Source organism: Lithobates pipiens, unplaced genomic scaffold, assembly GCF_037356315.1.
Source record: "Lithobates pipiens isolate NorthernLeopardFrog02 unplaced genomic scaffold, aLitPip1_a1.2 Scaffold_16, whole genome shotgun sequence".
In the NCBI taxonomy this organism is placed as follows: Eukaryota; Metazoa; Chordata; class Amphibia; order Anura; family Ranidae; genus Lithobates; species Lithobates pipiens.
In genome coordinates, this window is record NW_027507748.1 from 254,685,087 (window position 1) to 254,700,959 (window position 15,873).

At 48.6% G+C, this 15,873-nt stretch overlaps 1 protein-coding gene across 1 annotated transcript in view; it reads left to right on the forward strand.

The window, feature by feature from the left end:
* Nucleotides 1-807: 807 nt before the first annotated feature.
* CTSE (cathepsin E) overlaps nt 808-15,873 on the forward strand; it is a 482,462-nt gene continuing 467,396 nt past the window's right edge. The window contains exons 1-2 of the mRNA XM_077481317.1: nt 808-938; nt 5,066-5,222. Coding sequence (XP_077337443.1) covers nt 883-938; nt 5,066-5,222 — 213 coding nt within the window. The 5' untranslated portion in view covers nt 808-882. The remainder of the gene's footprint in view (nt 939-5,065; nt 5,223-15,873) is intronic.

Genomic DNA, 15,873 nt, shown 5'->3' on the forward strand with positions numbered 1-15,873 from the left:
TATCAAAGAACAGTCGCACAGTACCAGTTTCTTTTAGCCGAGCCGGCGGTACTGTGAGGAAAATGACCTGGAATGTGTCCTCCAATTGGGTCTCCAGGCTTTTCAAGAGGCACCAGCCTTGCTGCTCGGTCCCCTCTTGGAAAAGTCCTCCCCTGTTTTCTCCAATTGCTTGGCTTCTCTCTGCAGGCAAGACAGCTCAGAACCACCCCTGGATCGGTAGTCCCCAGGACTTCTGGGCTTACCTTTCAGTAACAAAGCCTGGGGCCTGCCGGCCCTGAGACAATTTAACTGGCATCAGCACACCTTTGGCCAGGAGGGCCATCAGGTCGGAACGCACCCTGTCACGGGGTCTGTCCCTCAAGTACCCTCTCCCAGGATGCACAGCGGGCAGTCCACTCCTACTGACTGTTTCCAGGTAAAGAGGCACTCAATACACCCAGCTCATCGCAATTTTCAATCTTGGCCAATAACAAGAGCGCCATCCCTCGGCCAAGTGGAAAACCACACAACCCAGCTCAATTGGAACCGAACAAGAATTTCGACATAATCAGTCTGAGCTTAAATTACAGCTCAGACAAACTATATATATATATATATATATATATATATATATATATATATATATATATATATATATATATATAGTAATACTAAGCTAGTCAACTGCCTATTCATGAGTTTCTGCACAGTAACCTCACCAGAATAGGTGTGGACAAAACCCTCACACACTTTTAACCTTGTTAATTGTGTAAGAAACGTGGAAATATGTCACCTGTTTACTTTACACAGCAAACAATACTATCTGGGTTTGGTTTTAGAAAAGATATAAATTGGATTTTTGTGTTCGCCTGACACAGTTAACAGTTCCTGCCTGTGCCAACAATGAAGCAAATTCTTATAGTTCTTCTCATTTTGTCTTTTGTCCATGGGATAATTCGGTGAGTGATATTTTTATTTTCCTTTTCTAGTAATTCAAACTTTGAAGATTTTTTAACAAACTGTTTTTTCAATGTATTAACCCTTCAATGCTATGAATCGTGGACTTGTTTTTTACATACCACAGATGACAAAACATTTATAGGAGAGAGAGAGAGACAAACATTTATTCTCACCCTATTAAATTAAGCTAGGCTTGATTGTGTGTTAAAACAATCTCCCTAGATTATAGAGCATTTACAGTCTGATTTAAAGAGAATCCATACTTGTTACCCTTCTCACCCTTTTGAAAATGCTAGCTGGCCATACTGTACATGGATTGTTTGTTTTTTGTTTGATCAGTCAGTCTGTGGACCGATCCCAAAAAAAAAGACTGGGTTCCCCCATCAACACATTTGAGATACTGTATTTATCGGCGTATAACATGTGACGGTGTATAATATGCACCCCTAGTTTAGGAGGGAAGTTTAAGGAAAAAAACTTTTAGGAGGTAAGTTTAATGCAGCCTTATCATTGTCCATCTGCAGCCTTGCCCATCATTGCAGAATGATCAGTGTCCTTCTGCAGCCTTGCCCTTCATTGCATAATGATCAGTGTCCATCTGCAGCCTTGCCCAAAATTGCAACATGATAGGTTTTAAATTGTTACTGCTACTCAATTTAGGAGGGAACGAGCATTTCTGAGATATACAGAGCCAGATATTCTGCTCCTCTCGGCTCGTCTCGCAGTCCTGGCCTGTCCCACCCCTTGGCCCGGCTCCTATGATGGACACAACACCGGTCTAATGGCGGGACATAAATGCTAGGAGGCAGGACTGGCAGTACACAGTACACTTGGCTCTGTCTATTTTGGCGGGGCTCATTCCCTCATTCCCCTCCGAGGCAACGGTTCGGCGTACAAAACGCACACATGATTTTCCCCTGATTTTAAGGGGAAAAAAGTGCATGTTTTTTTTTTCTGGAGCAGTGATTTTAATAATGCTTAAAGTGAAACAATATAAACTAAATATTCCTTTTAAATATCATGCCTGGGGGGTACTTTTAGTCTGCCTTTAAAGTGGCGCATCTGTGCGGCGTGTAGAACAGTGCTGCAGAAATACTAACATTTCTAAAGGAAAAAAATGTATTTAACCACTTACAGACCGGATTTCCCTTTTAATGACCAGGTCATTTTTCGCAATACGGCACTGCACCGCTTTATCTGCCAAAGACAAGAGCTTTCTTTTGGTGGTATTTCATCATGGCAGTTTTGATTTTTTGAGCTATAAACAAAAAAAAGAGCGACAATTTTGAAAAAACAATATGTTTTATTTTTTGCTATAATAAATATCCAAAAAAAAAACGAAGAAAAAAAACAAATTTCTTCATCAGTTTAGGCCAATATGTATTCTTCTACATATTTTCGGTAAAAACAAAAATGCAATAAATGTATATTGATTGTTTTGTTTTGTTTTGATACTAGTAATGGCGGCGATTTGACACTTTTGAAACTTTTTTGGGACTATTGACATTAATATGGCAATCAGTGCTATAAAAATGCACTAATTACTGTGTAAATGTCACTGGCAGGGAAGGGGTTAACCCTAGTAATTAGGGGGTTAAATGTGTTCCCTGGGAGGTGTTTCTAACTATGGGGCGATGGGACTGACTGAAGGAGGAGAGAGATAACTGTTCCTAATCACTAGGAACAGAGGATCTCTCTCTCCTCCCCTGCCAGAACAGGAGCTCTCTGTATACATTGACAGATCCCTGTTCTGGCTCTCTTTCCCATGATCACGGGTGACTGGCAGAAATTGCGGCCGCCGGCCACACACAACAGGTCCCCCGATCATGCAGTGGGCGCATGCACCACTGGCCTGCTATGGCTCTTCAAGGAGCCAACGTACACCTACAGCGATTTGGGGGAACAAGCCAACCTGCCGCAGTATAATGTGGGCAGCTGGTCGGCAAGTGGTTAAACTTGCTTGCAGCTGTATTGTATTCTATTGCTGGCTCCCAGCAATATAGTAGAAAAATCAAGGAAAAAATGGCATAACTCCCCCCCCCCCCAGTCCATACCAGGCCCTTCAGGTCTGGTGTGGTTATTAGGGGCAACTCCACAGCAAAATGTAAAAATATAGGGGGACGACGATGAGCAAGTGCCCCCCCCCCTTCTGAACCATACCAGGTTACATGCCCTCAGCATGGGGAGGGTGCTTTGGGGACCCAAACAATATGAAAAATCTCTGCCTCCGTAGGAGGCCTCCCGACAACTGCTGTCTTTTCACTTTGATAGCTCTTATATAGGCAAGGGCAGGGTCACCCACTGACGTAACCGGATGTCACATGAGCTATGTTGGGAGCTATGCTACATTTAAATCTGAAAGCACCATATCTACTTTCCCTCAACTTCCCAGCAGTGTGCAAAGAACCCTAAAATCTGTACTACTGTCTGAAGGACATTATTGGTATTCATGGGACTTTCTGTACCTTCTAGATGTGTAGCCACATCAACAGAACTACAATTACCATGAGGGCTGGTATTAGAGAGGTGCACCAAAAGTATTCTGTTAAGTCCATGATAGGCACTACGTGGGTAATTCCTGTATTTCTAGCAAGATCGTCAGGTACCCTTTATTACTAAAAGCTCTCTGAAAAATAAAATTGATAACAATGCCTACTGTGACGGAACCCACACTCCGATTGAGTGCTTTCGTCTATATACCGCTTCCTAAGTCCTGGAACACAAGTCCAATGGATCGGGCTATAGGAACCCCCAAGCACTAGACAACACTAGTCTTAGGAGTACATCAGGAATGACCTTTATTTGAGATCTCACACAAAATATATATACAGCAGGGTGACTAAAACCTAACCTAATTAGCATGAGCTAATTATCTAAATCAACACTCAGATCAGTTGACTGAGGGATAATACTTTTCGGCTCCTGCCGAATTCAATAAACATTACTATAAACATAAACAAAGGATTAATTAGCACAAACAACAACGTTTGGAATGTCCTTACAAGCCAGACTCGTTTACACAAGAGACAGGTGTCTGGAGTTAATGATATTATTATTATTATTGAGGATTTATATAGCGCCAACAGTTTGCGCAGCGCTTTACAATATGAGGGCAGACAGTACACTTACAATACAAATCAATACAGGAGGGATCAGAGGGCCCTGCTCGTTAGAGCTTACAATCTAGAAGGGAGGGTCAAGTTGAAACAAAAGGTATTAACTGTGGGTGGGATATTAGCATCTGACAGTTTGTGTCCCAACATCATGAGACAACACACATCATATATACATATATACAGCATTGAATCTGACTAGCACAGATTATAGTGGGGTTCTCATTCACCCTGTGCCCCTTAAAATCCAGGGCCCATAATCGATCGGCAAGAGGCTCGCACTCAGTCCTCTCAAAAAGCCTGTGTCCCGGCTAGGTCTGTCACACCTACCTAATTAGGTTTTAGAATCCATACACACTATTAGATTTTCTGCAGATTTTTGTCTTCAGATTTACCAAAATCATGTAGTGCAATGGCCTGCCTGATTGCATACAAATTGAAACTCTTAGCCCTTGTACACACGGAAATTTCGACCACAAAATCCATCAGATTTTTTCAGACGGATTTTGTCTGAAACTGGTGTTGCATACACACGGTCGGACAAAGTTATCGGAAAATCTGATCGTTCGGAATGTGATGGCGTTAGTTCGTTCCGACAGGACTACGTTCAGCCTAGTAGCCAATAGCTTTGCTCTCATACTTTGATCTGAGCATGCGTGGCATTTTGTCTGATCGGAATTCTCTACAAACATTCGGGAAAAGTCAGATCGGATTTTGTTGTCGGAAAATTTGAGATCCTGCTCTCAAATTTTTTCCATTGGAATTTCCGACTGAATAAGTCCGATAGAGCCCACACACGATCGGATTTTCCGACAATATAATCCAATCAGACCGCTTCCGTCTGAATTTCCGACCGTGTGTACAAGGGCTTAAGGTTTGACCGCATATTATATGGTTTTGGTAAATTTGAAGAAAAAGTCTGCAGAAAATCTAATAGTGTGTATGGGCCTTTAATCCTCAGCTGTTGTATTTGCTCTGATGCTTCTTACTATGGAAAATTTTATTAATTACAGAATTCCACTGAAGAGACAGAAGTCACTGCGAAAAATTCTTAAGGAAAAAGGAAAGCTCTCACATTTATGGACAAAGCAGGGAAATGAGTTTCTTCAATTGAGTGACTCTTGTAGCAGCCCAGAAACTGCTAGTGAGCCTCTTATGAACTACTTGGATGTAAGTACTGAAATACATTTTGAAGAAATTTAAGATGATCATTAACCTAAGCAAAAAAATGAAGACTGTCACAATAATAACTACAATTTCAGATTTAATCAGTTATAAGCAAGCAGCTCTACTCCTAGTGCATATTCCTTTTTCAGTAATATCATAACTATGTCAACTAGAGAATACTGATACAGAGATAGATCCATTGGGTCTATTCACACTATTGTATTGCTGAAAAATGGGGTAAAGTGAGTGTTTCTTTCTTATACATCACGGGACACAGACCAGCCATATACATTACTACCTGGGTTATGCGACACCTATAGGTGAGTGGACACTGGTAGAATAACCAAAAACAGGAAGTTATCCCCTATATAACCCCTCACATACAGGAAGTACTCCAGTTTTTTTGGCAGTGTCTAAAATGGTGGATGGTCACTTTTGAGCTCTTTGTGAGCTCCCATGCTGTAATCCCGCACACGCTCTTAACAATCAAGGGACAGATCGGATCCATTTCAAAAAGCTTCTATGCTAAGATAAATGGTACCCGAGCCTCATAAAGAAGATTAAAGGATCAACAACAAGGTTTTGCCTGTAATGCGACCTTCGGGCGCTGGACCCTGCATAATGGAATCATGGACACCACAGCGCTAAGGCATTCCTACAGAGTGCTATACAGTCCAAATGAGTGGACTCTCATCCTAAAAGGGTACCAAGTCCTTGAAGGTCCATGGTGACAGAACCCGGCACGATGGGTGAAGGCTAGACCTGTGGCTTAGTCTATTGTCCTACGGCCTTAGTGGTAAGTGGCCCTGTAAAAAAACAGGGTCCAATTATTATATATTCCCCTGCAACAGTTATATCTAGGCTGACATGTTTTGAAAAAAATAAATTTCCTTGCTATGCTTTCTTTGCCCTCTAGAGGGCATGGGTTCGCTGCTCTGTGTTTCTCTTCCCAGAGCTGCACGAGCTGTGCATGCTACATTCTGGGTGGAGTGCTGCAGCAAGGGGCACATGTGTTCCATCAGTTGCCCCTGTAGAGGCTAAACGGAACTCTGCTGCAATAGCCTCACATAACAGACCGGATGACTCTGGGCAGTCTGAGCCTCTGCCTCTGTCCGACGTTGTGCCTGCTACCAATGCTTCTACCTCAGAGTATATTACTAAGGAGGACCTTAGTACCTTAGACCTTTTTTTACAAAAAAAGGATGAACATTTTTGAAAAAAAATAGTTTTTTTACTTTTTTCCTGTTGGCACTGATAGGTGGCACTGATATGTGGCACTGATGGGCACTCTTAGGCGGCACTGATAGGCACTGATGGGCACTGAGCATTGATGGGTGGACACTGATGGGTATTGATCGACAGCAGTGGCCGGCATTGATGGGCAGCACTGATAGCCAGCACTGATAGCCAGCACTGGCTGGCATTGCTAATGGGCACTGATTGGTGGCACTTGGTGGCACTTGTGGGCAGTGGTGGGCACTGATTGCTGGCATTGGTGGGCAATGGTGGGCACTGATTGGTGACACTATATTGCTATACTGTAATCAGGGCACTGATGATCAGTGCCCTAATGACATAATAACATTCTAGATGTCCCCCTGTGTAGAGATGCCACTGATCGGCTCCCCTTGCCACACACTCTCTCAGTGTGAGGCGAGGAGAGCCGATTACCGGCATCTCCATGGAGGTCAGTCATCTGTTATCCTGGGCAGAAATGCATGTGTCAGTGCTATCTGCCGTCCACATTTCAGGGAAGAGAACTAACCAACAGATACACCCAGGAGAATGGTCTCTGCAGCCACAGGTGTTCATGCAGATTTGCCAGCAGTGGGGTACACCAGATGTAGACCTGCTGGCATTCAGGTTCAACTGCAAGATTCAGCAGTTTGTATCCAGGGCAAGAGATGCACTTGCGAATGGGATAGATGCTCTGGTAGTTCCCTGGACTCAGTTCTCTTTGATTTATGCATTCCCCGATTCCTCTTCTTGCACATCTTTTGTGCAGGATCCGAGAGGAGATGACATCAGTCATTCTGGTAGCTCTGGCCTGGACCAGGAGGGCCTGGTACCCGAAGGTAGTGAGATTAGCAGTAGGCAAGCCTTGGACACTTCTGCTCTGGCTCAATCTACTGTTACAGGGGCCTATATTCCACCTGAATTTATACTCACTGAAAATGTCAGGACTAGTGGTAACTAGTGATGAACTTCCGATGGGACGTTTCGCGAAAGCAAACCGTGAACGTGGCCAAAAGTTTGCGAACCACAGGGTTCGCAGCGGGCCCCATTGACTTTAATGGCAGGCAAACCTTAAAAACCTCTAGGTCATATTATCAGCCACAAAATACTTACTAGCTGTGCACACATAGTCCCACAACATGAACACAGACATAACAAAAGTATTATGCGAATCTGGGATCGACAACGACAAGCATTCTTTTTTTATCTGTGAAATTTTGACAATTCAGGAGCGCATGAGGTCCATGGAGGAGAGGCAAGGTCAGGGAAGACTATGAAGGGGGTGCAGGAGATGATCAGTGCCACAGTCAGGGCAGCGCAGTCCTGTGCCAATGTCCCAGTGGGCCAACCTGTGCTTGGGCCCCTCCCTCTGCCTGGCCCTTACCCCCACCTATGCAGGGCTCCACTGCGGTGGTCCGGAGTTGCCAGTCCAGTGCTGATCCTCAGCCATGGTGCTGGCACTGCCTACTGATTGGCTTCTCCGCTGCGATCTCCCTCACTGTCTGAAACCAGCATAGCAATAGAGACTGAGCACTGACACCAGCACCATGATAGAGAGCACTGACACCAGCACCATGATAGAGAGCACTGACACCAGCACTGAGATAGAGAGCACTGACACCAGCACCATGATAGAGAGCACTGACACCAGCACCGGGATAGAGGACACTGACACCAGCACCCTGATAGAGAGCACTGACACCATCACCGTGATAGAGAGCACTGAGACCACACCAGCACCAAGATAGAGAGCACTGACACCACACCAGCATCGAGATAGAGAGAGAGCACTGACACCAGCACCGAGATAGAGAGAGAGCACTGACACCAGCACTGTGATAGAGAGCACTGACACCAGCACCGAGATAGAGAGCACTAACACCAGCACCCTGATAGAGATCACTGACACCAGTACTGTGATAGAGAGCACTGACACCCCCACCGTGAGAACACTGACACCAGCACCGTGATAGAGAGCACTGACACCAGCACCGTGATAGAGAGCACTAACACCAGCACGTGAGAGCACTGACACCAGCACCGTGATAGCAAGCACTGAGACCACACCAGCACCGTGATAGCGAGCACTGACACCAGCACCGAGATAGTGAGCACTGACACCAGAACCATGATAGTGAGCACTGACACCAGAACCATGATAGAGAGCACTGACACCAGCACCGTGAGAGCACTGACACCAGCACCATGAAAGCACTGATACCAGCACCGTGATAGAGAGCACTGACACCAGCACTGTGATAGAGAGCACTGACACCAGAACCATGATAGAGAGCACTGACACCAGCACCGTGAGAGCACTGACACCAGCACCGTGATAGAGAGCACTGACACCAACACCGAGCTAGAGAGCACTGGACACCACACCAGCACCGAGATAGAGAGAGAGCACTGACACCAGTACCAAGATAGAGAGAGAGCATTGACACCAGCACCGTGATAGAGAGAGAGCACTGACACCAGCACTGTGATAGAGAGCACTGACATCACACCAGCACTGTGATAGAGAGCACTGACCCCACACCAACACCGAGATAGAGAGCACTGACACCAGCACTGATAGCAGCAACTCGCTGTGAGACCCAAAAATATGACACCGCTCAACCTCTTCAAACAGGAGGGTACGGGCATATAGTACTGTGTGCTTTTTTTGTACAAGGAAGTGAGCCAAAGGTAGAAAAAAGGTCTGTGTGCTAGATTAAATAAATTGTTTATAGAGTTATGATATACATGGTCTACTGGTCACATGTGATGAATTCCTCTGAGATCCATGCCTCATTCATTTTTATAAATGTGAGGTAGTCAACACTGTCGTGAGCTAGGCGAGTGACCTTATTGGTCACGATCCCCCCTGCTGCGCTGAACGTCCTTTTGGACAGGACACTGGACAAGGGTCAAGCCAACAGTTCCATTGCAAATTGGGCAAGCTCTGGCCAGAGGTCAAGCCTGCCCACCCAGTAGTCCAAGGGTTCATCACTCCTCAGAGCGTCCACATGGGCCATTAACCCGATGTAGTCGGACACCTGTCAGTCTAGGCGTTCTCTGATGCTGGATCCGGATGAGACCTGTCGATGGGTCGGCTGAAAGAATGATCTCATATGAGAAGTCACCAACACATCTTCAAACCGCCCTCTTCTTGCAGGCGCTGTTGGATTGGTACCCGCAACTCTTTCTCTGGGAGTGGGAATTCCTCTGCCAGCGCACGCAAAAGCAGAATGCAGCATTTCTCTAAGCAAGGCCTGGAAGTGCTCCATTCTGACAGCCCTCTGTGATGGTTGTAACATTTCCGCCATTTTGTGTTTGTACCGGGGGTCTAAGTACGTTGCCACCCAGTACTGGTCCTTGACCTTTATGCATTTTATACAGGGGTCCCTGTTAAAACACTGGAGCATGAAGGCCCCCACTAAACTGGAAGCGGTGTGGTGGCCTGGCTCCTGCTCATCATCCAGGATAATGTCATCCTCTTCGTTCTCCTCTCCCCATCCATGGACAACAACAGGGATCCCAGAAAGGTTTAAAGCATTCTCTTCTTGCTCCTCCTCATCCGCCCCGGCACCATCCTCCTCTGACTCCTCTTCAGACTCCTGTCGTTGACTTGTCTCAGATAGAGTAGCCCCCCCGGGAATTCATCCAGCATTGCGACTTCCTCATCTTCCTGCTCCTGCTCCTCCACGGTTTGATCAATGACATGACGCAATGCACGCTCTATAAAGAAGGCATAAGGTACGATGTCACTGATGGCACCATGGCTGTGACTGGCCAGTTTGGTGATCTCATCAAATGGCCACAGAAGTCTGCATGCGTCGCGCATGAGCAGCCACTGGCGCGGTGAAAAAAAAACCAGCTCCCCAGAACCTGTTCTGCCATAGAGTTCGTACAGGTAGTTGTTAACTGCACATTTCTGCTGGAGCAGCCTATCAAGCATATAGAAGGTTGAGTTCCATCGCGTCGGGTAATTGCAAATAAGACGGCTGACCGGCAGATTGTGTCGCTGCTGAATGTCAGCAAGGCGAGCCATGGCCGTGTAAGATCCTCTGAAATGGGCCGAAATTTTGCTTACCTGCCACAGGGTATTTGACAACGAATCGCTGCACGACCAAATTTAAGATGTGTGCCATGCATGGCACGTGTGTAATTTTGCCCTGTTTCAATGCGCTAAGCAGATTGGCACCATTGTCACACACCACTTTACCAACTGTCAAATTGAGCGGTGCTAGCCACTGATCTACCTGTGAATGCAAAGCTGAAAGGAGTGCAGGGCCAGTGTGGCTCTTGGCTTCCAGGCACAACAGACGGAGCACAGCATCGCAACGTCTCACCTGGCATGTTGAATAGGTTCTGGGGATCTTGAGCGGCGCAGTGGAAGAGACGCTAGCAGCGGAAAAGGAGGAGTCAGCCGAGGAGGAGGGGGAGGAGGATGGAGTAGGAGGAGGAGAAGAAGAGCCAAGCCTGCATGCAATCCGTGGCGGTAAAACCAAATCTACATGGGTGCCACGGGTTACATGCTTGACGGCCGTCAGAAGGTTCACCCAGTGGGCAGTAAAAGTTATATACCTTCCCTGCCCATGTGTCAGGTCACCTGAGACCAGGTGACAGATGCACTTCGTAGGAGTCAGAAGTGACCGCTAGGTAGTGGACCTTAGGACTGACTGCTGCAGATTGTACCCAGGGAGATTCAGGACACAGGTCTATAGGATCACTAACACAGATCCCAATGGGAGCTGGAGCATAGATTCCCCAGGGAACGGAGTCTAAGAGCCAGCGGGTGTTCGCCAGAGACTCCAGTGGTGAGGATGGACTTCACTGCAGTCTGGCTCCAGGTCGCGGCCCCTAGGGTCTCACAGCTCACACTCATAGTAGACTACAGGAGAAGGAAGCAGCAGGCTGGAATGACAAGCTGAAAGGCTGGCCGCAGGCCTGTATTTGTAGGAGGAGCCTGAGAGGGCTATTTAAACCTCCTCCTCTGTCAGGGCCAGTGTCGTTAGGATTTCTGGGTGGAGGCAGCTGGGGCTCATGGGGGGAGGGAGGTCTATCTATCCTCCACCACTCTATTCTCTGCGTCCATGTCGGCTTCCAGTGTGGGGGCGATTCTTCCGGTATGGGAGGACGGGAGGGGGTGATCGGCTGCCCCTAGCTCCTCTCTCTCCCATGTGTATTGCTCCATCCGCCCGCCGTTTCTGCCGGAGGGGGGGTGATCGGCCACCCCCAGCTCCTCTCTCCCCCCATGTGCATTGTGCTGTCTGCCTGTCATGGCTCCTCTTTCTCCCCGCCTGCCCTCTCCCCATGTTCGTGGCTCCATATGGTTTTCTCCCATTGTGGGGGGAGGGGGGTCGGCTGGCTCCGGCTCCTCTCCCTCCCAATTGTGCTTTTGCTCCGCCCACCGATTTCCCTGGTGAGGGGAGGGGGAGGTAGACGGCCGCAGCCGGCTCCCCTTCTTTCCTCGCAGGTTCGGGCGCCTGCCGTTTCTCCTGGCGGGGGGAGGGGGAGGTGATCGGCCGCTGCCGGCTCCCCCTCTCCCCTCACACATGCAGAGCGCCCGTCGGTTCTCCTGGCGGGGAAAGGGGAAGGTGATCGGCCGCCGCCGGCTCCCCCTCTCCCCTCACACATGCAGAGTACTGGCCGATTCTCCTGGTGGGGGGGAATCGTGGACTCCCCATCTCCCCTCACACGTGTTCCAGCCTGGCCGTGCCTGCCGCCCACAGTCTCCCCTCAGCTCTCCTGCGGGCAGCCCGACCGGTATTCCCGCCGGGGGGAGGGGGTGATCGGCCGTCCTTCACCCACAATCTCCCCTCAGCTCTCCTGCGTGTGTGCTTGGTTCTTAGACAGGGTTAGAGCTCAGAGCTCTACTTTCCCGGGAGTCAGTGTGTAGCTGCAAGGGAGCAGAGGGGTGTGCATGTCCGCACTGTGCTGTCCCGGACAGGACAGGCAGAGACCAAAGCATGAAAGACAGAGCAGCAGGGAGCTGCAGGAAAGAGACAGAGAGCTGACAGGGGCTTTGTGCACAAGCCCTGGGACCTGTGCTAGATGGTCTGGGGAACCAAGGCTTTTAAACTGATGCCAAATGCAAGTGGAATGCACTGTGGCAGTGCAAAGACATGCCACTGTGGAAAAGGCAATCTGGACCAGGTTTTGGGGATAACTGGCCACCTGGCCAGCAGGCACGCTGATAATTGGTGTCATGCAGCTGGTCCCTATCTGCTTGTTGTTATGGGTTGTTCCTCAAGGAGATTGGTGAGCTCCACGTGGTGGGTCCCCCCTCCTGAGCTCCACGTGGTGGGTCTCCCCACCCCCCCTCCTGAGCTCCACGTGGTGGGTCTCCCCCCGCCTATGCTCCACGTGGTGGGTCTCCCTCCCTGCCTGTGCTCCACGTGGTGGGTCTCCCCCCCACCTGAGCTCCACGTGGCAGGTCCCCCCACCCGCCTGAGCTCCACGTGGCGGGTCTCTCCCCCGTCTGAGCCCCACGTGACATTTCTGTCATAGCGCTCAGTCCAGCATTTCTGTCACAGCGCTCAGTCCAGCATTTCTGTCACAGCGCTCAGTCCAGCATTTCTGTCACAGCACTCAGTCCAGCATTTCTGTCACAGAGTTCTGTCACAGCGTTCTGTGCAGCATTTCCGTCACAGCGTTCTGTGCAGCATTTCCGTCACAGCGTTCTGTGCAGCATTTCCATCACAGCGTTCTGTGCAGCATTTCCGTCACAGCGTTTCTGTGCAGCATTTCAGTCTCAGCGTTCTGTTCAGTTTTTCCTGTCACAGCGGTCTGTCCAGCATTACTGTCATAGCAGTCTGTCCAGCATTACTGTCATAGCGGTCTTTCCAGCATTTCAGTCATAGCGTTCTGTCCAGCATGTCTGGCATAGCGTTTCTGCCCCTGGATGCCTGTTATCGCGTTCTGCCCTGGCATGTCTGTCATAGCTTTCTGCCCCAGGACTTCTGTCATAGCGTTCTGCCCCAGGACTTCTGTCATAGCGTTCTGCCCCTGGACTTCTGTCATAGCGTTCTGCCCCTGGACTTCTGTCATAGCGTTCTGCCCCTGGACTGCTGGCATAGCGTTCTACCCCTGGACTGCTGTCATAGCGTTCTACCCCTGGACTGCTGTCATAGCGTTCTGAACCAGGATTTCTGTCATGGCATTCTGAATCAGGCAGGATTTCTGTCTTTGCATTTCTGTCTCAGTGTTCAGTCTCAGCGTGTTTTCGGGCTTTGCATTTCTGGCCAGGATTCTGCTGTTGTGTCGCTGTCTCAGTTTTTTCTGTTATAGCATTTCTGGCATTTCATTTATGCCTCAGCGTTTCAGTCTTGGTTGTTGATGTCATTGCGTTTTGCCTCTGGTTCTGTCATTACGTTTCTGCAGCAGCTTTAAGTTTCAGCGTTTTCTGTCTTGGTGTTTTTCAACATGGCATGTTGTGTTTCTGTCTCAGCGTTTTCTGTCTCAGCGTTTTCTGTCTCAGCGTTTCTGCTTTTGTGTTGCTGCCAGCTTGTCTGTCATAGTATTTCAGCCTTGGTGTTCAGTCTCAGAGTTTCTCAGAGGGGCGTCGTTCACTCATGGCATACTCTGGTAGTCGTTCGTCCTTGTTGATTGTCATGTCCCATCGTGTCTGTGTCATGTTTTGTACCTGGGTCAGGTAGTTAGGGCTCACACGTCAGGATCTGTCACGTCTATGGAGCCATACGGGCTGAGGTTTCGTTTATTAATTGATTGTTGTCCACAATCTTCTCGTCCGTATACCATAAGTTATACGTTGCATGTTCATTCACCACATCTATACGACTACCCACCATTTCCTGTGGGTACACTAGCCCTGAGTTTTCAGTTAATTACCTGTCTCTGCACTGCAGGTTACTCGGGCTCACTTACCACTTACATGTGGGTGGGGGGGTCCGTCCATCAGGTTCTGTTACGCGCAGTGGTCTTGACTTTTCTGCTCATGTTTCATTCTTAGTTAGGCAGGGGGGTATTGTTGTTCTCATGTCTGGTTGTCTGTCATTTCTCTAGTTTGTGTTTCAGGTTGGGCCGTCTTGGCATCCATACCGATATCGTCCATGCTTGCTATCACTTCCATCAGCCCGGCCGTTGTTAGGGGCTAGTTAATTGGTGCTGATGTCATTTCACCACTGGGCTCACCCTTGGGTCAGAAGCAGTCGCAAAATTTTCCTTCAGTTGATGTCCTGTTGTGTTGAGGCCCTGGTTACTGCCCAGGGATGTATAGTCTCTCTCAGGGTGTTTGTTAAGCCACGTCCCCGTGATGGTCCTTGGGGGGTAGGTTGGGCAGATGTCATAATGGTTTTGGATTCCACTCTTGGCTCAGATCTTGTTTGAACTTATTGCCTGGAGTTCCACTTAGGGACATCAGTCCAGTCGTCTTTTCCGATCCCCAGCTTGTTCCAAGTAGGGGGGGCTTGGGTATGTCTGTATCATGCCATGATGACTATTTCCCCGGGAGGGAGTCTGGCCCTCCTTAGTTCAGGATTCTGACCCAGCTGTTGGGTTCAGGCTGTAGCATGACCCGATCATATCCGGTGGGACCTGGGTCCTGCGTCCGGTATGGTTTCTCCAGGTTGACAGCATTATTGCCATGGTGCATGGGCCTTATCCGCTTACTCCATCACATCCATCAGGTTTCAACTTTTCGCACTCCTGCTAGTGGTCTTTTTGCCACTCACCCTCTTGGGGGGGTTTGTCTCTGGGCTATTTCACTGGTGTTCATTGGGGTATTTCGCCATCATTTGCAGGGGTTCCTCGGGCAGGCATTGTTCCTTTCCCCTCACATATCCTCTCATTTCACAAGCAGTTCATTCTTGGGTCTGGGTGTCGCGGGCATCCGGCTCAATTCAATCTTTCAGGGGATGTTCAGTTGGGTTCAGGCTAGTGTCACAGGTTCGATAGAGGGTTCCTTCTCATCGCCAAGTCAGGAGTCGGTGTGTTCTTTTGCCACTGCGAACACTTTCCGGTTACTTGCTGGATATGTACTGCTGCCGTCCAGGAGCACACCTTTATCCGTGATGGTTCATTACCTTCCCTTCTCCACCTAAATTTTGTGTCTTTTTGCCCTCTTCTCAGGCATACTGACCAGCTAGGCCAAGGCACACCTCAGGCCTTGGTTCTTAGGAGTATCGCATTTCCCGCTTGAAGACTCTGACTACAAGTTGAAAGGCTGGCCGCCTGTATTTGTAGGAGGAGCCCGAGAGGGCTATTTAAACCTCCTCCTCTGTCAGGGCCAGTGTCGTTAGGATTTCTGGGTTCCCACCCACCCGTTCCCCAGTTTCATACATTCTCATAGTATTTTGTTCTTATTCTTACATTCAGGGTATGCCCTCTTCTCAGGCATACTGACCAGCTAGGCCAAGGCACACCTCAGGCCTTGGTTCTTAAGAGTATCACATTTCCCGCTTGAAGACTC